Raw genomic sequence first — 26,160 nt, 5'->3', positions numbered from 1 at the left:
CCTGGAGCACTGAGAAGGGCCACTTGGCTTTATTGAGACCTGTTGGTGTTGTGGAGATAGAGCAGAGTGAGAGACTATATGCCTGAAAGAGATGTGGCCACTCCAGATACAAGGCAAACACTCATTTTCATGATAGGGTCACTCCAAGTTGTTTTGTGGGTTATTATTAATTTTTTGCAACTAAAATATAAACATTTTTAGAGATGCAAATGTCCACATATAATAGTTTATTTAGTTATATGTACATACTTTAAGTCACATATTTAAAACAATGTATTGATTCGTGAATATTGATTTTTCGCACACTCACATTTTCAGTAAATTATATTCAACTCTTTATATGAATCTTGGATTTCTGTATTTTCACCATAAGTCGCTTTTTAAGTCATCTAATAGAATCTCTCAAAGCACATCATCACTTTCCCTCTCTTCTAAGTTTGAGAGAGAGCAAACAACCTTTTTTTTTTTTTTCGAGACAGAGTTTCACTCTTGTTGCCCAGGCTGGAGTGCAGTGGCGCGATCTCAGCTCACTGCAACCTCCGCCTCCCAGGTTCAAGCGATTCTCCTGCCTCAGCCTCCCGAGTAGCTGGGATTACAGGTGCACACCACCATACCCGGCTAATTTTTTGTATTTTTAGTAGAGATGGCGTTTCACCATGGCCAGGGTGGTCTTGAATTCTTGACCTCAGGTGATCCACCAGCCTTGGCCTCCCAGAGTGTTGGGATTACAGGCATGAGCCACTGTGCCCGGCCAACTTTTTTTAATTAAAATTTTTTTTACTTAAAAAATAATTTTTGTTGAGGAATAATTTACATATAAATACATCCATTTTTAAGTGTAAAATTTGTGCTTTGACAAATGTATACCCTCATGTAACCTCCACCCAATCAAGATAGAGAATATTTCCATCATCCCAACATGTTTCCTGGTGCCCCTTTGCAGTCAGTCTCCTGTGTCCCCATCCAGCAACCACTGACTGACTTTCTGTCACTACAGATGAGTTTTGTCTGTTCTGGAATTTCACATAAATGGAATCATACAGTATGTACTCTTGTGTCTACGTTCAGCATAATGTTATTGAGATTCATCCATGTTACAGCAAAGAGAATACTTTCTGAATTAGTATGTGATGTTATCACTGAAAATTGTAACCTAAGCATAATTACCTTTTAGTATAACATTAAGATATTGCTTTTTTCCCCCTCAATTCCTCTATGGATATATACTAATAATCTTCAAAATAACCGGTTACTGTATTGCTTTAAACATGTTATGAAATATCTCTGCTGGGCATAGTAGCTCACACCTATAATATCAGCATCTGGGGAGGCTGAGACAGGAAGATTGCTTGACCCCAAGAGTTGGAGACCAGTCTGAGCAACATAGTGAGGCCTTGTCTCTAAAAATATAAAAATAAAAAAAGGTAGCGTGCACCTGTAGTCTCAGCTCTTCAGGAAGTTGAAGTGGGAGGATTGTTTGAGCCCAGGAGTTCAAGGCTGTAGTGAGCTATGATCACACCAGTGTACTCCAGCCTGGGCAACCGAGGTGAGACCCTGTGTCTAAATAAAAAAGACATTTTTAAAGAAAAATCTCGGCCAGGTACGGTGGCTGGGCCGGGTGCAGTGGCTCACACCTGTAATCCCAGCACTTTGGGAGGCTGAAGTGGGCAGATCACCTGAGGTAAGGAGTTCGAGACCAGCCTGGCTAATGTGGTGAAACCGTCTCTACTAAAAATACAAAAAAATTAGCATTACAAGTGGCACATGCCTGTAATCCCAGCTACTCAGGAGGCTAAGGCAGGAGAATCATTTGAACCTGGGAGGCAGAGGTTGCAGTGAGCCGAGATTGCGCCGCTGCACTCCAGCCTGGGCAACAGAGCAAGACTCCATCTCAAAAAAAGAAAAAGAAAAATCTCAAATCTCAATCTCAGTGAATGCCCACATACCCATCATCTAGCTTCAATAAGGAATTAGTGTCCACTCTTGTTTCATGCCAAATTCCACCCACTAACCCCTCCCACATTATTTTGACCCAAACCTCAACTCTGTCATGTTATCCATTACTATCTCAGTTCTTCTAAAAGACTGTGGTGTGTGTGTGTGTGTGTGTGTGTGTGTGTGTGTAGATAGAATCTCACTCTCACCTAAGCTGGAGTGCAGTATTACAGTCTTAGCTCATTGCAGCCTTGGGCTCCCGGGCTCAGGTGATCTTTCTGCCTTGGCCTCCCAAACTGCTGGGATTACAGGCATGAGCTATTGCTCCTGGCCTAAAAGACTCCTTTAAAAACATTTGTGTGGGCCAGCCAGGCACGGTGGCTCATGGCTGTAATCCCAGCACTCTGGGAGGCTGAGGCAGGAAGATCACAAGGTCAGGAGTTCCATATCAGCCTGGCCAACATGGTGAAACCCCATCTCTATGAAAAATGCAAAAATTAGTTGGGCGTGGTGGCAGGAGGCTGAGGCAGGAGAATGGTTTGAACCCAGGAGGCAGAGGTTGCAATGAGCCAAGATCATACCACTGCACTCCAGCCTGGGTGACAGAGCTATACTCCATCTCAAAAAAACAAACAAAAAAAAAAACCCAAAAACACACACAGTACAATTATAAAATCTAAAAAAGGCTTTGCTATTTAGTGATCTCTAAGAGGCTTGTTTAAATGGAATTCTTGGGATTGTGAAAAATAATTACTAAGTCTGTGTTAAATTTCTTTGTCTCCTTGTTTACTGATTTTTGTCAGGGGACTACTTATAAGCATCCAAAACTGGCCTGAGGTCATTTCAGGGTAATGTGTTTTCTCTAAAAAGTGCTTTTTGGTTCAAAACAAGTTGACAGTGTCTCATTATTTGAGGAGTTTCTAAGGAGTAAAATTTTTTCAGAAAAAAATTTCATGGTATTGAGGAGATGATTTTGGAGTAATTTACTGGGTGTGGAAATGAGAGGAATGAAGGATGGTGGCCACCTTAGTTTCTGGGTTGGGGGACAGAGGATCTGGTGCCCTTCCCTGAGCTGTGAAGCCCAGGCCCAACAGGCTTGGGGTGGTAGGTACTGAGCTCAGTTCTAGAGACGCTGAGATTGAGGTGCCCGTGGACATGCCCTGCAAAGGTGTAGTTGACAGTGTGAGTCTGGAGCTTAGAAAAGGGCTCTAGGCTAGAGAGAAAGAGGTGTCATCACCTTTAGGGGCAAATGAAATCAGCTACGCTGAGAGAAGAATCATGGCACTTAGGGCCTGATAGAAGAGGTGACTCAGAAAAACCCTGATAGGGACCAGGAGGAAAATCAGGAGAGGTTGGCATTATGAAAACCAGAGAGAAGGGAGCGGTCACATATTGAATGATTCCATTTACATGAAATGTTCAGAATGCACATTTAGAAAGGTTAGTGGAGGCTGGGAGTGGTAATGTGGATTAACTGTAAGTGAGCATGAAGGATCTTACAGGGAGATGAAAATGTTCTAAAATTGATTTATGGTTAATAGTTGCACCACTCAGCAAAGTTACTAAAAATCATTGTACCCTCAAAATGATGGAAGGAGTGGTCAACAGTGTCCAGTGCCACAGAGACCCTAAGTAAGACGCAGAATGGAGAGCCCATGTATTGGTTTGGTCATTTAGTCATTGGTGATAAGTGGTCAGAGTGAAGAGAAGGAATTGTGGGCTCATGGGACAGAAGCTAGTTGCAGTGGGTGGGGGAATGACTGGATGGTGTAGATGACTCATTGCAGGTGCTTGTTTGGGAAAAAAGGGTAAGTAGTGGCTGGAAAGGGCTGAGGGTTGTGAAGGTTTTTTTTTTCATGTTTTAATGTAGCAGAGGTCTGAAATTTGACAGCTTTTGGCAGGGAGAATGGACAGACAGGACTTGCTGGCCAGATTTGGGGGATGGGAGGTGAAGGTGAGGTAAAAAAAGAGGAGCCAAGTCAGCACACAGATATCTGGCTTGCGTAGCATGTGGAAGCTGTTTGCCCACACCGAACTCAGGCATCATAGAAAGGCCTGATGGGAGGAAGTTTCTCAGACCCTGCCCATCTGGCCTGTTCTTGGACGTGGCTGGAAGTAAAACCTACTGGACTAGGCAAGGGGATAAGTTTACTCTTGACTCCTGGGGTCAGGCATCCTTCAAGGCCCTTTACATGTAGCCCCCACCTACCTGTTCAGCTTCTTTTCTCATCCCCAGTGCCCAGGTCGGCTTCCCATTCTCTGGCTTTGGTCTCCCAGGCCTGCTGCCACTGTCTGGGATGCCCTTCTCAGTTGTGTTGAGCAGCATCCTGTTGCCCAGCATCTGCCCTCAGACTTGCAAGGGAGGTCCTTGCCAGAGAGGTGAGCATTACTTCCTGTTCATCAGCAAGGTCTTCTGCCTGCAAGGCCTCCTTACCTGACCTTCTAGCTTTGGACCAGTTTGTCCCCTAGCTGTGGCATCTGAGTTCCACTTATCACCTACCTACCAGCCACAGTGTATCAAATGGGTACCAAAAGAGCCTCTCTGTTGTATTCCCTACATTCAGTGGCCAGCTACCTCAACACAGAATTCAAAAATACCCAGCTGGAGTCTCTCTGCTCCAAAGCAGTGATGGCTACATAACCTCCCTTATTCCCTGGGGTGAATGCTGCCTTTTTCACTGGTTAATGAAAATACAGGCTGCCAAGGACCTCTAGGATTCTATTGTAGGCCTAGTACCAGCCCTGCCTCCAGCCTCAGGGAGAACAGAGACTATGGGTTTGCCTCCCCGAAGACACCTACCTGCTGGTGCTAACAAGCTAGAGGGCCCAGGGCCCTTCCATTAATTTACCAATTCTGACCCTTCTGGCCTTCCTGCTCCCTGTAGTCCATTTGACCTAGAGACTTCACCTTTCATTCTGAATTCCAGACTTACCTATAATTTAGGATGAGCAAAGGAACAACTTTTGTGGAGACCATAGCCAGCTAGGGTATCTGGAGCATCAGAAAGTAGTCAGAGACCACACTGCCTCTTTCAATTAAGCAGTCAATGCAGGGAGAAGTTTGCATCCCACCTGGGAAGGGGCTTCCCATGGGATCTGGAACCTTAATTCTCCCCATCCTGATTGTAAGCTTAGCCACATGAGCAAACTCAAAGCCGCTCCCTTCTGCTTTTGGCCCGTACACATGGAAAGCTCTCCAAAACTTTTGACTCAAATACAGCTGCAACATCCTGCTCAATATACTTTACCTACGCTAGGCCTCTGGTGCTGTCTTTGCACCACACCTCTTACTGTGGATATTTTGCACCCTCCCTTCCTTTCCTGTCTTCATCTAAGGATATGGACTTTGGCTCCCCTTTAACCCACACCCACAGCAGCAGGACAGGCACACACACCCCTTTCCAGGCCAGGCCCTACCTCATCTGCTCCTGGGAGGAATCTACTCTTGCTGACCTGAGTGGTGAGACCTCATCCCACACTAAGTCCCAGCCCCAACTCTGGCCTGAGGTCCTTTGTAACAAAGAGGCAGACGCTTAAGTTTCCGTTAAGTTGTAGGAATTTATTTTAAATAACCTACAGTTGATTAAAAGGGAATTCATGATAAAAATAGAAGATACTTGAGGAAAGATGTGGGAAATGGACTCTGCACACACACTAAACTAACAATGCCTCTAAAACTAATGATTATAGCAAAAAATGTCTTCACATTAAAATTCTGCTTTTTATGTTTTTTTTTTCCATTTTTTACACAATTACAAAAGAAAAAATAAAAGCCCTAAAATCTTGATTATTTTTCTTTTTTGGACCAAATACTCATTTTCCTCTAAATTTATTGACCTGTGGAACTTTTTATACAATAAAATCTTTCAAGTGAAAGATTAGGGTTAAAAACAAAAAGATGGATATCTTAAAGGGTACAGCGAATGCTCAGAACAAAGGATGATGGGAAAATGGTTTCAGTCACTGATTATTTCATTATCCTTAGACTCACTCGCCCTTCATCCCTCCCCAACCCCAATCTACACGATCTTTAAGATCAAGAAAAAGGTTTAAATATTTTAAAATAATTAAAAATAAAAATTCACATTTAAAAAGGAACACTCAAGTCAGGAAATATTTTCCCATCATGCTTTTCTGTGAACAGGTGTCTGAACCAAAACACTGCCAAAGCCACAACTGCTTCAAGTTTAATGAAAATTGATCCCCATGACAATAGAGAGTGACGTCTCTAACAGGTGCGCTGGGTTTTTTGTTCTACTTAATTTTAAATTCCTGAAATGGGGGAGAAGGGAGGGAGTTTAGGAATTTATTTCTATTAAAATATAGAAGTTATTGCAAAACCCTAACTGTAAAAACGCACCAATATAATCGGACTTTGCATACAGTAGCTAAGAGAATCCAAACATTTCAGTGAAACAGTGAATTTGCCTGGTAGAACGCTGACAAATTCCCATCCACTTGCCCTCTTGAAAATAAAAACAAAATTCAAAACAAATCATACAGCTAGAATTTTGATATCTGAAATATTTTTAAATAAGTTGTCCATAGGACAACTGGCTCAGCTCTCCCTTATAATATCTCCAGGTTTATCTTTTTGCAAAGATGTTGGTTTGTTAAGACTTGCTGCCTCTCTCCCCCAGGCACGAGGGCAAGCGAGGCTCAGTTTATCCATCTTTCCCAAACCACACTGTTCCTTTTCACAGAACCCTGCCTCTTGAGACTGGCTAAAACTCGTAGTCTTCATCAGCCATGTCAATGGCCCAGGCAAACTTTTCCCGCTGGGTTTTGTTGTAAATCTTCTCAATTGGGACGCCCCACTTCTTGCACCTGCAAACAAAGGAGAAATAAGGGGGATTAGGGTGACTCAGCAATGGCCCATATCTGAAGCCCAGGGTCAGATGTTCCATCTTCTCTTTCCCATCTGTCTACTGAGGATGCAAATTAATAGTGCACCAAGCATGTTCTAAAGGTTTTATGTGATCAATTCATTTAGTCTTGGCAGTGATCTCTAAAGTAGGTGCTTCTGCAGATGTACAAGTGAAAAAGGTACAGATGAAGAAACTGAGGCAGAGACATTAGGTAATTTACTGATTTTCTCACACAGCTAGCTGGTAAGTGACCTGAAATTTGAACCCAAGCAGTTTTTCTCCATGTTCTTAACCCTATACTATATTGCCTTTTAAGAGCTAACCAAACCTCTAGCACCAAACAAGGCAAAACGAGCAGAAAGAGGTACAAAAGAGCTAGGTGGAATCTTTAACCTAGACTAGCAAGTGCCATAGGGGAGGATATCTCCACCTATGCTCAGAACTTAACAGCTCAAACTAAACATCTTCTAAAACAAAGCCATTTGTTTCAGATGTTATGTGACAGTGTGTGTGACACACAGAGAGAAACCTAATATTTATCTGCCTTTGTTAAAGGCCCCTCTGCCTCTCTGTGTAAGTTGCTCAGATCTCTATTCTCATCTTTATCTCTTGTTCCTACTTTCAACTGTAAAAAATTTCAATGAAAAGTTTTGTTGAAGGGTAGAGTTGGATGGGCTCTTTCCTATTTTTCCAGAAGCTAAGAGGTTCCATTCCTGTCCTAAAGTTCCATAAGGAATAGGGATGGAACCTGCCTCTTAAAAACATAACATACACTACAAGGCAGTATGACAGCACTGACCATTTAGGAGCAACCAAAATGTTGCAATGCCTTTACAGACAAGGTTCAGCAACCAAAGTAACTTGTACACAGCTGAAGCCAGAAGTTTCCCCAGAGGACTAGAAGTGTGCAGCTTAGGCCACCAGTGCCCTCCACCTTTCTCGAGCTAGCAGCAGGAGCTCAAGGAGGGTTCAACACTTACCAAGCCACTGTGATCCTAGGGTCCAGATAATTGAGTTTGGAGGTTCCCAAGGCAATCTGTTTATTTTCCTCTCGGTCTGTGGCTTGAACTTCCAGCTTCATCAACTGTTCCTCCAGTCTCTGCACAGCCTTCTTCTTTGACTCTACTACCCTAGAAGAATAGCAGAGTCCTCAAGAACCAGGCCTGGGCTCTAAACAAGAGCACACTGTACCCATGCTGCCACTTTGAGTCAATAAAATCCCTAGTACAGAGATTTCCAAAAGACATCCCTCAGAAACCATAGAAAAGCCAGGGCCCCGGGACCTCTGACAGATGCTGCACACACTTTTCTCCACCTGCCCCAACTTTTACAATACCAGGTACGTACTTCTTGGTCTTTGCATCCTTCATGACCTTGGCATCAGCCTTAGCACTTTTCAGGTCTCTCCGGGCATCTGCTAGCTGTTCCTTCTTGGCATCAATCTAGGAGAAATAATAGTGGTAAGGTTATGAGCTGTAGAGGAAAAATGGCTCCCTCAAGACAAAGTGAAACCTAGATGTTATCTGGACCAAGCTGTCTCTGTCAGTGGTTTGTCAGATAAAAACACCAAGGGTGGCTTCATGAAGGCAGGGAGAAGATGCACAAGGACTACTGAATTCAACTATTTGTTCTTCAGTGATCTTGCAAGAAACAAGGGTTCTATAGCGCAGTAACCTAGGGGCTCAGGGAAAGGAACCCGCTGGGGCTGGGAATCTGGGTGCTGATCTTTCCAACAGAGAACACTCTGCTGTCAGACATCTGGGAGAACGGCTACAAATGACAGCTGTTTATCAAATAGATCCTGTGCCAGTTTTTAGCTTTCATTCCAAGAACACTGTAGGAGCTACACTTTAGGAAGCTGAGGCAGGATACTTGCATCTACTGGGCAACCCCAGCTCATTCCTCAGATCCCACCAGTACTCTGGGAAGGCGGTGACAGCTTCTCAAGGAAAATGGATGCACTGAAGAGAGTACTCAAAGGGCTACAAACTGGCAACTAAAAGACACCCAGGAGGCCAAACAGCTCAGCCAATCTGTCCCAAACCAGGACATGGCAGGGCCTAGCTTTGGCATTCTGTTTTTAAAAGGAGAGAGGTCGCCAGGTGTGGTGGCTTATGTCTGTAATCCTAGCACTTTGGGAGGCCGAAGCGGGTGGATCACAAGGTCAGGAGATCGAGACCATCCTGGCTAACATGGTGAAACCCCGTCTCTACTAAAAATACAAAAAATTAGCCAGGCATGGTGGCGGGCAACTGTAGTCCCAGCTACTCGGGAGGCTGAGGCAGGAGAATGGCATGAACCTGGGAGGTGGAGCTTACAGTGAGCCAAGATCACGCCACTGCACTCCAGCCTGGGTGACAGAGCAAGACTCCGTCTCAATAAATAAAAAAAAGGGGGAGAGGTCTGAGGTGGGAAGGACCTTAGTTGTCACTCAATGGATGTGAAAACACTTTCAGCTGTGGAGCTTTTATTCCCAACTGAAATCTCATGGAATCCATATCTATAAGGGAAGAGACAAGGGCAGTTTCAGCCTTTCTTGCTTGTTAGAATCCTTGAAGCACCACTGGTGAAAGTTCTTAGATTCCTGCTTAGAGACAGCGGTGGATAACAACATGGAGCTAGAGCCCCTGTCAGTGAGCTCACGCTGCTCTGAGGGCAGGAGAACCCCGTATCTATGATCATCTAGCTGATCTGTGAGGTTAAGACAACCTCCACAGAGTAAATAACATGTCTGACACACACTGGGCTGCTCACTGAGCCCAGAATTGTTTGTTAGATATACACAGCCCAAGACTGGAAACAGAGGCCACCATTGTGAGAGAAATCACTAAATATGTTTTACTATGAATGGCTTACTTCCAATATCTATGTTGTCCAAAGCCAAACTGAGGGGACTGATTCTATATACAAAAGCATCACAGACACCACTAGCCAGATTCTTTTTAGGATAGAAATGTAGCAAACCACAATCTTTTAACCATTTCTGTGAACGCTAAATTGGCAGGCTATGTCAAATTCTCTCAAAGCATCAAAGACTCCATTGATTCACTTGGCAAACAGGGGCGTGTGTTTGCTTTGTGGGCACACAGGAGAGGAATCCTGGGCTTGGAGGGCTCGTCTGGCAGGCAGCCTGGGCTGCCCAAACAGTGGTTCCAGAGAGCAACAAAAGACCTCCTCATACTCCTGGGAGGGGTTTTCCTGAATTAGGTAAACAGCACCTGAATATTCATGCTTTTATTTCTGGCTTGGAATGATAACATGAGGAGAATAAACAATTCCAGATGACCAGCATTTAACAGAGTGGCAGCAAATGTGAGCTGCTAGGATGGGCCATCTATAGAGTTCTTTGCCTGCCAATCATATGATCCAAGGACTCAAGAGGTCTATGGATGTATATTCAGTCACTGTGGACGTGTACATCTCTTCAAGAAAGCCAGGTGGCATCTGTAGCATAAATTATAGGTTGTGTGTACCTTTTGAACCAGCTGTATTACTCACGGGTACTTAAGGAAATCTCAACAAATGGAAAACATTCTGAGCCTTAAAATGCAGTCTCATTCCATAGTAGTAGTTCTTTTTTTTTTTTTTTTTTGAGACGGAGTCTCGCTCTGTCGCCTGGGCTGGAGTGCAGTGGCCGGATCTCAGCTCACTGCAAGCTCCGCCTCCCGGGTTTACGCCATTCTCCTGCCTCAGCCTCCGAGTAGCTGGGACTACAGGCGCCCGCCACCTCGCCCGGCTAGTTTTTTGTATTTTTTAGTAGAGACGGGGTTTCACCGTGTTAGCCAGGATGGTCTCGATCTCCTGACCTCGTGATCCCCCACCTCGGCCTCCCAAAGTGCTGGGATTACAGGCTTGAGCCACCGTGCCTGGCCAGTAGTAGTTCTTAAACTCCAGTTGTACAAGTATAGAATTCCATGAACTAGGATGAGAAAAAAATTACATCTATAATTTCAATAACCTCTTTTTGAAATTTATTTATATTTACTTTTAAATTTTTAATAGAGACAGGGTCTCACTCTGTTGCCCGGGTTGGTCTTGAATTACTCAGCTCAAGTGATCCTCCCACCTCAACCTCCCAAAATGCTGAGATTACAGTGTGAGCCACTGCACCCAGCTCTAGCTGAAATTTAGCATTTCTTCTTCAGTTATGAATATGGGGAACAAACCATAGTAATATAATAGCAGCAGCACATATGACTTTATCATCAATAGATGTTAGACATTTTCATTTCATATTTGAATTGCTGCAGAAATCTTAAAGTATCATTGATATATATTAATTACTACCTTGAAATTTACTATAGCCGCCTCAAGACCTTAATAAGGAAGCACATCTATTACTGTATCGGACTTTAAAATGTATTTTGATAACTGTATTTCAATATAATTTGTTTCCTTTTTAACCCTGTATATCTGTTCTATAATGAAATATCTGAAAATTCTCACTGTGGACCGCCACGTTAGGATGAATTAGTTTGAAGTCATTACTAACACAAAAATGTTCATCATCAAATGTTAAGTGCCTTATGGTTTAAAAGCTCAGTACCAGGTGGAGTCAGAAGGAGGAAAGAGGCTCAGGGACAAGGAATAGCACCTATTTGCACACCAGTCTTTCCGTCTAGGGCAGCAACTTGTCTGGCACATGGCCAGTATTCAACAGATGTTTGATGATGAACTATATAAAAATATGATTCACGTGGAACGCGTAAAAATAAAAATAGCTATGTTAGGATTGGAAAGACTTTAAATATATAATTGTTTCATCATCTTTTGAATTTGAAACAATCTAATTTGGAAATGGCTGTATTTCTGAGCTGTGGCAAGGAATTATGAAGACTCTCTTTAAATCCACTTTCCTCATGTACCATAAGGACAGTAATTAGCAATCAGAATGTACACCAAAGTTAGTTTTTCAAAATAGGGAGTGGCCAGTATAGAACTTCTATCTGTAGAAGAAAGATTTCTTGAACAATGGGTACTCTGATATTCAGTATCTTGATTAGAGATTAACTACTATCATATTTCCATTTTTTTATCTTTAGCATAGACCTTCTACAACAGACCCAGAACTGGCCTGCTGATATCCCAGCCCCAAATCCTCTCATTTGCAGATGATCTGCCCACAGCAGACACAGTTCCCTTCATTTTATCCAAGATACCTTAGATTGTAAGTTCATCATAGACTTCTCAAAAGTTTTTGGTGGTGCCCTCTGATGGTTACAAAGAATTGCAACAGCTCGATTAGCACGGTTATAAGAAAGGATCTTCGCTGGGATGTTCTCATCCGCTGTAAAGAAAGGAACATGGTAGCAGGAGGGTCAGTTTGCATGCCAAAAGTGAACACACAGGATGTCTTCCCCCAGTGCCTCGTCCCTATGATTCTGCTGGCCCTTATCTTACTCAGATGATTAATTCAAGTTGCCCCCAAGGACTAAGGTCAAAATTGAGTCAATAGTCTTAACAAAATGATAGTAGTAAGTTTATATGTAAGCTTGGTCTGGGTAAATTCCCATCACAAGAGGAACTCTGAGTCTAGGTAATATAATAAAATTACATCTTTCTTTTTACTCAGGGAACTTGACTAGGGACCCTTCATCTCCTTGCTTCCTCCCCACCCATATGCTCATCATAGGTGCTGCAGATATTACTATGGTTTGTTGCCCATATTCCTAAGTTCTATGCTGGCCACTCCCTACCTCCCCACCTCTCCACTCAACATAGCCAGAACAGAATGAGGAATTGAAGGGACGTTAAAAGTTTAAAAGTTTTAAGGCACAGGTGGTAGTAGTATTATGATTATTATTATTTTAGAGATAGGGTCTCACTCTGTCACCTAGGCTGGAGTACAGTGGTATGGTCATAGCTCATTACAGCCCTAAACTCCTGGGCTCAGCCTCCCAGGCAGCTGGGACTACAGGTGCACACCACCATACCTACCTAATTTTTAGAAATTTTTGTAGAGATGAGGTCTCACTATGTTGCCCAGGCTGGTCTGGAACTCCTGGGTTCAAGTGATTCTCCTGCCTTGGCTACCCAAGTGCTGGGATTACAGGTGTGAGCCACTGTACCTGGCCTGGTAGTATCTTATTTAAAAAGAAACATTATAAATGCCATCCAAAAAAATTGTTTTTATTTGTATAGTGTGGCATTCTTTATACCACCTTACAATACTGACCCTCAACATACCTACCTCTGGCTTTTCTGGTTCATATTTTAAGGCCATTTGACATATTTACAGAGAGCAGTGGAAATTCAATAGTGACTGGGCTCCAGGAAAAAAAAAGCCCATGGATCTTGGTGATGATATTCTAAAAATCAGCTATAGAAAGTATCTACTCTCTTATGGGGGGAAAAAAATGACAGAAACTTCAGGGGAAGGACTTGTTCCTGTATTTTTCTGGTAACCATGACAACTGTACTCTCTCCAATTTAACAGAACATCACAGCACTGTCTTCACTCTGTGGGCTTTTAAGTAATATACGTATAAAACACAAATGCAGGCATTTTCATAGCAGGTGAAAAGCTGTCAGCATTCCATGAAATTAATCTTGAAGTTGAGGGTGGGAAGGGGGAAACAGCACTGATCCTATGTTTATACAACTAAGCATAGCATTAGCTGGCTACTACAGGTCTAGGGCGAAAAAGTAACCACAAGTAGGGAAAAAAGGTAGAACTGAGGCCGGGCACGGTGGCTCAAGCCTGTAATCCCAGTACTTTGGGAGGCCGAGATGGGCGAATCACGAGGTCAGGAGATCGAGACCATCCTGGCTAACACGGTGAAACCCCGTCTCTACGAAAAATACAAAAAACTAGCCGGGCGAGGTGGCGGGCGCCTGTAGTCCCAGCTACTCGGGAGGCTGAGGCAGGAGAATGGCGTAAACCTGGGAGGCGGAGCTTGCAGTGAGCTGAGATCCGGCCACTGCACTCCGGTCTGGGCGACAGAGCGAGACTCCGTCTCAAAAAAAAAAGTAGAACTGACTCTAAGACTTAGCTAAGCAAGGACACTGGATACCATTAGTAGGGGTGTGGGCCCTGTCTAGTCAAGCAGTACTTACGGGCTGTGAGTTCTTTTAGCTGCTGCTGTAGCGTGATGGAGGCGTTGTATGTACGGAATACCTTGGCTGTCAAGCCCTCCATGAGATCCTGAAGATGCTTATTCAGAATACCAGTCTGGAGGAGACAAAGCAACAGAGATTTAGGTCAAAGCTGTACTACCTGCTCCTTCTGGCAGTCCTAGGAGTAATTTATGCCAGTGCAATCACAATCTTGTCGGTTTATTGCCCTACAAGTGGGAAGTTAGGGAAAGAGGAAAAGAATTCCAGAATACAGGGTTACATGACGCCTCTCTATGAAGTATTTCAATCTTTTTGTGTGTGTATGACAGGGTCTCACTCTGACACCCAGCCTGGAGTGCAGTGGTGCAATCTTGGTTCACTGCAGCCTCCACCTCCCGGGCTCATGCAATCCCCCTGAGGCTCTTAAGTAGCTGGGACTACAGGTGTGGACTACCATGCCTGGATAATGGTTTTGCCATGTTGCCCAGGCTGGTCTCAAACTTCTGACCCTCAAGGGATCTGCCCTATTTGACCTCCCAAAGTGCTGGGGTAACAGGCGTAAGCCATCAAGCCTGGCCCAGGCTGGTGGGCTTAACAGACCAATAAAGCAAATTTGTCGTTCCCTATTAAGATATCAGGGATAGGTTTTGGCTCTCCAGCAGGGGTGGCTGGGCATCCAGTGAAGTGAAAGTGCTGCAGGAGCAGGGAAGGATAAAAGGTAGGGCTTGTCTACCCCCTACCGAGTGCTTTAGCATTTGTTCTGCGGCAGATGTGTCTTCTTTTGACTGCAGATTCACTGTGGGCTCAGAGGGAGGAAGACAGCGTGTACGGGATGCCACAGAGCAGGCCAGGCTAAAGGGAGAGCCCAAGTCGTCTGCCAGCAACCCTCCCCTTTACGTACTGTAAGGCTTTGGCTGGGACTCCCTTCAACATAGTGTGCTTTGTCTACTCACATTGAGTCTATCAAAAAGATCATCCTCAGGCTGCTTGTTCTCCATAAATAGTTGTAGGTTCTTAAAAACCTAGAAGACATAAGTGAATCCTAATTATTACTCTTTGAAAAAATCCTAACTTTAGAAATAATCCCAAACTTAAAGAAACTTGCAAAGAAAAGGGCACAAGGAAGATGCATACATCCATCACTGAGATTCACTGTTTACATTTCACCCCATTCATCATTTGCACAGTGCGCATGTATGCTCACTCTCTCCATGTGTATATTTACAGATATATATACATAATTATTTGTTCTGAGCCATTTATAAGCACTTACTTATCATATGGTCCTAAAGTACATTTATAAGTACTTACTTATAATATGGTCCCCAACATTTCAGTGTATATGTTCTAAAAATAGATATTCCCTTACATTTACACAGTATTTATCAGCTTCAAAAATTTACATTGATACAATCTACTGTCCACAATCCAATTTGGTCAGTTTACCTGATGATGCCCTTTATCTCACCAGTACAGAATCCAATCTCAGGTCAGGTATTACATTTAATTGTCAAATCTCTTTAGTCTCTCATACAGAGTACTTCCACAGCCAGCAAAGCCTAATTACTGATTATAGTGTCCTTATAAGAAGAGGACTGCTGGTGGGCTGGATTATTAGGATCCTGCACACTATACGTCTCTGGTTCAAGCCCAATACTATGGAAAAGATTAGACTGGGACTATGGATCTGTAGCACCCTCTTCAGTAATGGGCTCAGAGATCTGGGGACTAACAGATTAACCTTTCACTCAGGAACTGGAGAGAGGCTGAGCAAAGATGCAAAGTGACAAATGTGCCACATGACCAGGGGATACTAAGATACAGTTAAATCATATGCTGAATTTGCTGTAAGGGCCTATTCTACAGCATGCTCCAATGAATACTGCTACCAGAAGATAGCACAGGGCGGGACAGTGACTAAAAGGAGGTACACAAGATATCAAATAATACCTCTCTCCTCTTTCAAGTCATTTATTTCTATTTTAATTTGAGAGGCACAGTCTCACTATTGTGCCCAGGCTGGAGTGCAGTGCTTATTCACAGGTGTGATCACAGCACACTACAGCCTCAAACTTTTGGTCTCCGGTGATGCTCCTGTCTCAGCCTTCTGAGTAGCTGGGTCTACAGGCATGTGCCACAATGCCTGTCTCAAGTCACTTTTGCTGGTGCCCAGCAAAGTGCAGAGCACACAAAAAAGCAGTCAACCCATGCTTGTTGAATGATGAAAAACAAGCCAGACAGTACAGGCTACATTAACTTACTCGTTTCTCAACAGGGACCTTGTTATAGTATCTGATGGAGTCCTTCCCGAGGAAGTCAAACTCTACCACATATTCCTGACCATCCAGCTCTGGGTGTAGATTGATGTGCTCCACACGAAGTGAGCAGCAACCCACAGTGTCCGCTGTTTCTCCTTCCTCCTTTTCATTGCCTGCTCTCAAAGCAAGCTGCCCAGGAAAGAAAGAAAAGGTGAGCATGAGACAGACTCTTGCTGTGTCGCCAGACTGGAGTGCAGTGGCGCAATCTCGGCTCACTGCAACCTTCGCCTCTCTGGTTCAAGTGATTCTCCTGCCTCAGCCTCCCAAGTAGCTGGGACTACAGGTGTCCACCACCATGCCTGGCAAATTTTTTTTGTATGTTTAGTAGAGACGGGGTTTCACCACGTTGGCCAGGATGGTCTCAATCTCTTGACCTCGTGATCCACCTGCCTCGGACTCCCAAAGTGCTGGGATTACAGGCATGAGCCACCATGCCCGGCCTTTTGACCCTTATACAATTTCTGAGAATCCAAAACAGAAGCCTCCCAATTCTGTTTGAAGCCACAGCGTCAGTCAGCATGGCTTGGAAACTCTGGATTCTGCAGTGTTACTTCCTCCCCTACCCACTATGAAATCTATAGGGATGTTAAATATTCAAGCTCCTCTTCTGTCTGTTCTGTCCTCTGAAATGGGGATGGAGAAAACAAAAAAAATAAATAAGGCAGCAAATGAGGGAGTGGGGCTACTCTGGGCAATCAAAATCAAAAAGCTAGTGTGAATTTTGAGACAAATCAGAACTTATGTTAAAACACAAGACTGAGGGAAAAACATGAACTTTTTTTTCTTCTCGTGAGTACCAAGAAATTGATCTCCTCTAGAGCATGGTCTTTAAAACTATATAATGGTGATACCTGCCTGGTTTATTTAACCAATTTTATAAGTTATAACCAACTTTCTAAAGGAATGAAATAAAGTAAAAAAAAAAAAATCAGAATCTACTGCTCACAGTAAGGCTAAGCATTGTTCTGTGCAACTTTTGATTCAGTTATGCACACAAATATATTTCTATGTGTGTTGAGTTGTGATATACAGTATGTGGCACAGGGCCTGGGGCAGAGCAGAAACTCCCTTGCTAAGCTCAACACTAGACAATGCCGATGGGAAGATGCTCTCACCTTGTCGATGAAGTACAGGGCTACAGCTCTCTGCCGGACTTTCATCTCTTTGGACTTCCAGTCTTCTCGATACTGGTTCCGGATCTTGTCCACACATTTTTTCAGCCGCCGAGCAGTCTCGTATTTCTGCCAGTCCTTCTCACCCTATAAAGACCCAAACCCAAAGGTAGATTACTTCGGGATAGTGTAGTAAAGGCAGACTTTGAATATAGCCAGGCAAGGAACCCAAAGGTAGATTACTTTGGGACAGTGTAGTAAAGGCAGACTTTGAATATAGCCAGGCAAGGTGATGCAAGTCTATGATCCCGGCTAGCTAATCGGGAGGTTAAGGCACAAGAATTGCTTGAATGCAGGAGGAAGAGGTTGCAGTGAGCCGAGATCATGCCACTGCACTCCAGCATGGGTGACAAAGCAACACTTTGAACAAAAGAGCAAGAACTTGACCTTAAGCAAAGGTAAAAAAAGAATAGTACTGAAGAGAGAGTTTGGCACATTTAACCTGGTAAGAATGCACACTGTCCCATCTCACTGCCAAGCACAACTGACTTCTGAGGCTTTCCCAGAAGAAAGTTTCTAGTTTTAATTCTGTAAAATGTTTATGTTCCTGGGAAAAACCCACATGGGATGTCCCAAAAACTAAATTCTGTCAAGACAAAGCACATAATCACCCTCATTCCCACATCAATTTCACAGCCTTGCTGCCAACTCTGCGACCCAATAGCAGTTTTCTACTAGGACTGAATTCCATTAAATCTAAGTGAATTCCATTAAATTACAGTGTGGTGAAGCTGTCAGAGACACAGAACCAAAGACTACAACATGTCATTACTAAGGACACAATGACTTCCAGGAACAACCATACTTATTCACCATTTTCTAACTTCTGCATTTCAAAACATTTCTTGATGAGACTGAGAGGAACTATGTTTCTGGGAAGCCTTGAAAAAAAAATAAGAGCTTTTGGTGGAAGGGTTAAAAGTTGATTCTAAAGCCAATGAAGGGTTATTAAAACTGTGTGAAAACTGTGTCTAAACAATAGTGAAGATTTCTGCTACCAAGCTGAATGAAAATAGACTCACAAGCAAGAGCCAATTATGACAAGTGAGAAGGGAAAAATTTCAAGAAATCCCAGAAGCAGGGGGTTACATAAAACAGCATAAAACAGACTACATGACATAAACATACAGAAGGAATTTAAGAATCCAAGAATCTCTGCTCTTAATTTCCCCACCCACAACAAAGGAAAGTGGTAGTGATTTCTGCCCACACATGCCTGGTTCCTGACTATGACGTGGACCCATGGTCCTAGAGACATAAGACCTGTGGTAAAGATAACCAGCCTTTCAGCCTGGGTAATAGAGGACGACCCTATCAAAGAAAAGGGGTGGGCGGTGGGGTGGGGGCAGAACCAGCCTTCTGGGTGTGCATAAGCATGAGGTACCTATAGCAACAATGTCTTCCACTTCTTGATCCTGAAAGTACTCAGAAATTAAAAGCTTACAACACTAAAGCTAAGGAGTCAGCACTCTCACAATCATGTGTGCCACTGGTATGTACTTGTTTGGCTACAAAACAGGAGTTTCAGTAACTACCTGCTATTATGGGTGGGTGATTTAGTAGTTGGTGACGCAGAAAAAATACCTAAGTCTTAGTACATTTTGACATTTAACAGGGTGAATAAGAAAAGGTGAGATACAAGCTGTCCACATGCACAAGTCTGTAGAAAATCTCCATGACAACTGTTCTTACACATGCATGGAAAAATTGGACACAAAAGGCTCACCTTCAACAGTAGAGTACCCAGCTCAGAAGTGGCCTCTTTCCCCTCACTCTAATGCACACGGACTACCAAAGCCTGTTTCAAAGTCCCCTAGGGTTACGTTTGCTCAGTTCCTTAGCCACACCACTGGAATGTAAGGTAGGAGTCAGGCAAATGAGATTTAGAAAAACCCAACCCATAAGTCATTCACAGGATACTACCAGACCAACTTTTCTTCACAGGCTGGCTGGGCTCCTGCACAAAGGATCCAGGATTCTCTCAAATAAGCTGAGAAGGAGGTGGGGGCAGAAGCTACCCCGCTTAAATCTAGCAGGAGATGGCTGGCCTCCAAGAAGTATGCTTGTCCCTGCAGTGTTCAATGCCCTGAACAAGCTTTCTTAGACTACTTTTAGAAAATAAACTAACCACCTAGGTCTTCCAGGCAAGGTATCACAAAACCATCTCAAGAAGACAAGGAATCCATTGGAGAAGGCTGCCTTTGACTACCTCTCCTCTTTCCCTAATTCAATCACTTCAGTAATGGGTAAAAATCTAATTTAACTGATTGTAGATGACATTCTTTGGGTGACTTTTTTAAACTAGCAGGCCCACTATATTGTCTCTAATATAGCTGCTATCCATTCAGCAGAGTGGTTGGGTGGAATCAGGATCTGGATTCAAGATTACAAAGTTGGGGGTGAGAAGGCAAACTGGACCCTTTTCTAGTAACTTTCTCAGACGTTTGTATTGGGGAAGATGACATTTACCAGTATTCTTACATGGCTCTTTATTTCCCTTCTCGGGCAATCTCCATCAAGCAACCACTGATCCTTCAATCTGATTACTATCACCATGGATTAGTTTTGCCTAGTCTAGATTATATAAATAGAATCACAGTATAGACTCCCCTGTCTGCCTTTTTAACGCTTTCTTTTTCTTTTTTCTCTGAGACAGCATCTCGCTCTGTCACCAGGCTGGAGTACAGTGGTGCGATCTTGGCTCAGTGCAACCTCCGCCCCTCGGGTTCAAGCAATTCCCATGTCTCAGCCTCCTGAGTAGCTGAGATTACAGGTGTGCGCCACCCCTGGCTAATTTCTGTATTTTTTTTGTAGCGACGTGGTTTCGCCATGTTGGCCAGGCTGGTCTCGAAATCCTGACCTGAAGTGATCCACCCGCCTTGACCTCCCAAAGTGCTTGGATTACAGGCGTGCACCAACCACACCTGGCCTTTAACGTGTTTTTAAGATTCATCCATGTTGTTGAATATATAAGTAGTTCCCTTCTTTTAACTGCTGATAAATATAGTATATTCTATGACTGTACCATAATGTGTTATCTATTCTGGGATGTTTCTACTCTTATGAATATAGCACTGCTATGAACATTCTTGTACAAGTCTTTTCATGGACAAATATGTTTTTATTTCACTTGAGGTAAAAATACCTAGAACTGGAATTCGTATCTCCCTGTGGCTAAATCTTCACTCCACTGATAATTAGTGATGTCGAGTACTCTTTCATTTGCTTATTTATTGACCATTCCTGTATCTTCTTTTGTATAGCATATGTTTAAGTCTTTTGCTCTTTTTATTATGGGGATGTCTGTCTTTTTATTATGGAGCTATAGGAATTCTTTGTATAGTCTGGATATAAGCCCTTTGCCAGATAAACATGTTGCAAATATTTTCTTTTAGTCTGTAAATTCTGTATTTATTTTAGCAGTGTCTTTTGCTGTACATAAATTTTTAATTTTAATGAAGTCCATTTAGTCAATTGTTTCTCTTGTTAGGGTTCCTCTGTCCTAAGGAATCTACTCTAAGGTCATATTCTACCATGATATCACCTACAAGCTTTAATATTTTAGTGTACACACTTAGGTCTATGTTAGTCTTATTAATACACAGATTTAAAACGTTTTGAATTTTATACCAAGATGCCAGGCTCAGAATATATATGTATATATTTTTAATGAGCTTGTGTCTTATTTTCTCTAATAGAACTCACCAAAATGAGAGCTTTCCAAGATGAATAGTGTAAAGATATTTTCCTTCACATTAAGCCCTTTAATCCCTAGGTGGTTACACAAAAAAAGTTGTAGGCACATACATCTTTGGAACCCCACAGAATTCTAGACTCTAAAGAGAAAAAAGGCAGAAGTGTGTATTTGGCACCGAGAGTATTTTAACAGGATTGAACACAATATGATGTCAACATTGATCCTAAAGTTTGCTGTATTTCATTTGAAAGAAAAATCATGATGATACATTCTGTATGTAAGGTTAAGACTGGTTTGAAAAACCTGAATTTTACTAAGGGCTACTTTCCCTGGGTTGTGAGAGCAGGTAATGCTTCCAAACTTAGCAGTGGATTGTACTTAGCAGTGAGTACCCATAAGCATCCTTTTTGTAAATTCCTAGATTATGCAGGACAAGAAACTCCTGGGTTATCTGGAATCAGAGTTTCCTTGGTTGAAACTGCAGGTTCCAGAAGGCTAGCTGTCATTCCAATGCTATTTCAGATCCTATGGGCACCAGGCACAGAGTGGGAGAGAAAGAGAATGGAAATACACTTGCAAGATGTCTGTGTAATGGAAATCCTGGGAGGAAAAGCAAAAACAAACTGGGATGAACATAAAATGAATGAGCTCGGGACAACTTTTCAGTACCTAGAGCAAGTGTTATTTTAGTTCTCAAAAATCCCAATCCTTTCAATGACCTTTGAGGCTAGAGGTAGTGTAACTGTGGCAATGACTGCAAGTAGGCCAATCCAAGTTTCCAGAAAAGGGGCAAAGACGGGATACATAAAAAGATCACACTTCAGCTGTTCTACAACTTTGTGCTTTTTACCCTTCAATGCTCCAATTTTTTAAATTGTTGAAAATTCATAGTTCACATCATGCTTGTGCTACATTTCTTGATAGAGCACAGATAGGATAGAATGATACACTACTATGTGAGGGAAGTAAGTAAGTAAAATATAGACACAAGAGTAAGCAAAGACGGCTCTTAGAATAGGAGACATCTCTAGAGGCTGAGCAGAGATGTGTAGAACAAAAGCGTCGTGATGGCAGTCTCCCATATAGCCGACCTAAAGCCCTCCATGAAGTAAAACCACAAGTTACCACCCTTCAGCACTCTACTATAAAAACGTTATCTGTTATTGACTGCTGGGTCACAATAAGTCATACTTTAATTACGTTTGCTCCAAATATGTAGCAATGTAAGTGCTCTAGACTGGATGTGGTGGCTCACACCTACCCAGCACTTTGGGAGGCCGAGACAGGAGGATCACTTCTTGCTCCATGCAAGAAGTGGGGACCTGAAGTCAGGGGCCTTATTAGCTTGGGCTGAGTTGGCCTAGGAGACTCCCTGCAAGATAGAAAGTAATGAACACAGAAGGAGAAGAAGGGGAAGAAAAGAGAATAATACATAAGCAAAAAACACCTCCCAGTTAAAAGGGCTTACAAACAGAAATTTCAAAAGACACTATGAAATTGGCTCAGAAAAACTGCCAACGGTAATTAGCACGTGAATTCATGGTATGTAACATTTTATAGAACAATCTTACAAAGACTTAGTATGTTTAGTATGCATAAAAAGATACAAAATCTAAAAACATGAAATTATAAAACAAAAATTAAACAAAATCAGATATAAAATTAGAAATTTTGAAAACAAAAAGTAGTAATTGAAATAAATTATAGATGGAATACATTTTAGATTAAATATAATTAGAAACAGAATTAGTGAATTGGAAGTGAGTGCTACAACTCACCCAAAATGAAGTATTCCCCTGAACTTAAAAGTTAAAAAATCAGACCTAAAGAGACAAAGGGTATGAAAATATAGTTTAAAAAAGATGTCTAGATTGAAAAGTGGGAACACTCATCTAATAGGACTCTAAAAAAGAACTATAGAAGGAATGGTCTAGAAGCTATGGAAGAAATAATGACTGGTAATACTGTAGGATAAAGTACATTAGTCCTCAGATTGAAAGTCTGACTATCTATAAATACATATATATCCCTGGATACAGCATAGTGAAACCAGAATCTATCAATGATAAGACACTTTCTTGATTGGAGAAAAGACAGACTATGAGTTAAGATGAAAATAAAGAAATTTTCAGGTAAACAAAGGTGAGTGAGTGCCACTGTTGGGTCTTCACTAAAGAAGCATTAAAGGGTGTATTTCAACAAGACAAGAAACCCCAGAAGGTAAGAGATACAGGAAGCACTGAGTATAGAAATTAATAAAACGTTTGGCTGTGACTGCTGTTGACTAGGGAAAGGGTTAGGATTTTATGGATAATTGTGTTTAAAAATAAAAATTAAAACTTAAAGAAATATGAAATATATGAACTGAAAATGAACTGTTTTTATAGATAATTATCTACATAGAAACCCCAAATGACAGACACTTTTAGAACTAAGAGTTTAGCAACCCTGAACAACTCTGAGCACCTCTTGTATCTGCTGCCAGACACAAGATCAACACCCAAAATTATAAGCATAACCACTTCAGGAATAACCAACAGAAATGTAATGGAAAAAAATCTCATTCACATTGGCAATAAAAACTATAAGGTCACTTAAAAATAAAAATGTTTTAAATGTAAAACCTTTATGAAGAAAATTACATAACCATATTGGTGGATACATTCAAAAGACATGAATTAATGGAGAGGTACAACATGTTCCTGAATTGGAAACTCAATTATATTGTCAGTATCTTTCCCCATTAATCTATAAATGTATTGCAATTCCTATAACAATCTCAACAGTTTTCATTAGAATTTGTTAATTAACAAGTTTGTCAACAGTTTTCATTAGAATTTAAAAAGTTTATCTTAAAGTTAATATGAAAAAGCAGAGGGCCAAGAATAGCCAAAGCAATTTTGAAGAAGGAAACAAACTTGTCCTACTCAATAGACTTTATAAAGCTCCAGAAGTTAGGACAGTATGCTACTGATGCAGAAACAGACACACTAATTAAAGAGGACAGAGAGCCCAGAAACAGTCTGACATATATGTAGATATATCTTATATACAAGAGAGGAGGTAATACAACTAAATAGTTCTGTGACAACAGTTTACTCATTTGGAAAATATATTAGATTTCAACTTCTTCCCATATGCAAAAATACATTCTAGTCGATCTAAGACCCAAATGTAAAAAGCAAAACTTTAGAAACATTAGCAAGGATATGGAAAAAGAGCAATACTGTTGTGGGTGGAGGCGGGAGGGGAGGGAGGAGGGGAGTAATGATGTAAATTGAAGTACGTAAGAGAACAATTTGGAAATATCTAATGTGTAAAACAAATTTTCATCCATATACACAAGAAACATGTGTTTCTTCCAGCACTGTTTAAAGGGCAAGAGACTGTATAACAACTCTAAATACCTCTTAAGAAGATAATAGAGGCAGGGTATGGTGGCTTACACCTATAATCCCAGGACTTTGTGAGGCTGAGGTGAGCAGATCACTTGAGGTCAGTTCAAAACCAGCCTGGCCAACATGGTGAATCCTGTCTCTACTAAAAATACAAAAATTAGTTGGGTGTGGTGGCACACGCCTATAATCCCAGCTACTTGAGGGGCTGAGGCACCAAAAACACTTGAATCCGGGAGGCAGAGGTTACAGTGAGCCAAGATCACGCCACTGCACTACAGCCTGGGCGACAGAGCGAGACACTGTCTCAAAAGACCAACAACAAAAACCAACAGAATAGATAAGTTTTTATGATATAATAGAATACCATGTAACAAGTAAAATGGATTAATTAAAAGTGTAGGTTAAGATAATAAAACCTCAAAATTAAAGCTGGAGAGAAATAAGTTGCAGAATGATCCCAGTAACATACCTAATTTAAAACTAAAACTTGTTTTTAGTTTACAATATGTTGTACAATATATATGTCTTTAGCTTACAAGTTTACAACATATTGTAAAGTAAAAACAAATTTTAGTTTTAAATTAGTATGTTACTAGTATGTTACATATTGTAAAATTACATATTGTTTATGCACACATAAATATACTGTAAAAATACAAAACATATATATGAGAATAAAAAACACCGAGTTCATAGTAATCTACAGGGAAGGAGGTGAATGGTATACAGGTGGCTTCAGCTATGTTTATCAGAGTATTTTTTATGAAATGAAATAATTGAGCACATAGAACGTAATTTTAAGATGTGACAAAGCCAGATGGTGGACATACAAGTGTTCATTACATAATTATCTATTCCTGTATGTTTGCAGTATTTCACTAAAAATAAAACCCGTAATGTTTGTATCTTTCTATTTTTTAAAAAATCTAAAAAGAGAATGCTTCTTCCGCTGGCAATATAAAGTTAAAAATGATTCAAGGCACTATCAAACCCCAACCTTTGAAGATCTCACTATACTGCAGAGTACAAGACAGCCTAAAAGAGAACTGAGAGCAAGCTCAATAAATCATTTCTTTTTCCCCTAATGGCACCACTTTTCCAGGCCTTTAATGACTCCTATTGGGATCCCACTGCAGTTAAAGTCAGGCACTCTGTCCTGAGTATAAGGTTCAGAGTCTAACTCTGGGTGACTTTTAGGTTCACTACCATAATCATCATCCAGAAACTTGCAAAAATGTCTATTGTGTATAGCAGTTAGCTGGATATTGTCTGGAATAAAACTGGCTGGCTCTTTGCTCTTGAGGTGTTCCACTGGCCTATCTAACAAGGATCTCAGCCCTCAGAGAGGCTCCTACAATTAACTCCAATCCTTACCTGTACAAGTACTCAGTATACATTATTTATCTGTCACCTCTCTCCATCCCCATTGCCATCATTTGTTTTAAGTTATCACCGTTTCTTGCCTGGAGTACTGCAACGGCCTCCCATTGATTTCTCTACCTCTTGTTTGTGTCCAATCCAGTCTCCACAGAGCAGCAGTCAGAATGATCAATTATGTAATGAGTTTCCAAAATATAAATCTGGTGTCATTTCCCTCTTTAAATCCCAGGTTGGTAGCTTCCTTTAAGTTTAAAAGGCCCCAAAACTTGCCCAAGATCCAATAGCTAGGAACTCTTAGATCTTCTTAGAGTGTAACTTAGATCTTCAGTCTCTTCA

General features: G+C 41.7%; 1 protein-coding gene across 2 annotated transcripts in view; it reads right to left on the bottom strand.

The window, feature by feature from the left end:
• Nucleotides 1–5,473: 5,473 nt before the first annotated feature.
• Nucleotides 5,474–26,160, bottom strand: part of TOP1 (DNA topoisomerase I) — a 96,104-nt gene continuing 75,417 nt past the window's right edge. For both annotated transcript variants that reach the window (XM_023227848.3, XM_023227849.2), the window contains 8 exons: nt 17,293–17,436; nt 16,121–16,306; nt 14,813–14,881; nt 13,860–13,974; nt 11,963–12,090; nt 8,151–8,245; nt 7,784–7,933; nt 5,474–6,762 (listed from right to left, as the gene is read on the bottom strand). In XM_023227848.3, coding sequence (XP_023083616.1) covers nt 6,660–6,762; nt 7,784–7,933; nt 8,151–8,245; nt 11,963–12,090; nt 13,860–13,974; nt 14,813–14,881; nt 16,121–16,306; nt 17,293–17,436 — 990 coding nt within the window. In that variant the 3' untranslated portion in view covers nt 5,474–6,659. The remainder of the gene's footprint in view (nt 6,763–7,783; nt 7,934–8,150; nt 8,246–11,962; nt 12,091–13,859; nt 13,975–14,812; nt 14,882–16,120; nt 16,307–17,292; nt 17,437–26,160) is intronic.

Source organism: Piliocolobus tephrosceles, chromosome 20 (genome assembly GCF_002776525.5).
Source record: "Piliocolobus tephrosceles isolate RC106 chromosome 20, ASM277652v3, whole genome shotgun sequence".
NCBI classification, from domain to species: domain Eukaryota; kingdom Metazoa; phylum Chordata; class Mammalia; order Primates; family Cercopithecidae; genus Piliocolobus; species Piliocolobus tephrosceles.
Note: the sequence above shows the minus strand (reverse complement) of the source record. Positions and strands in the feature narration are given on the sequence as shown.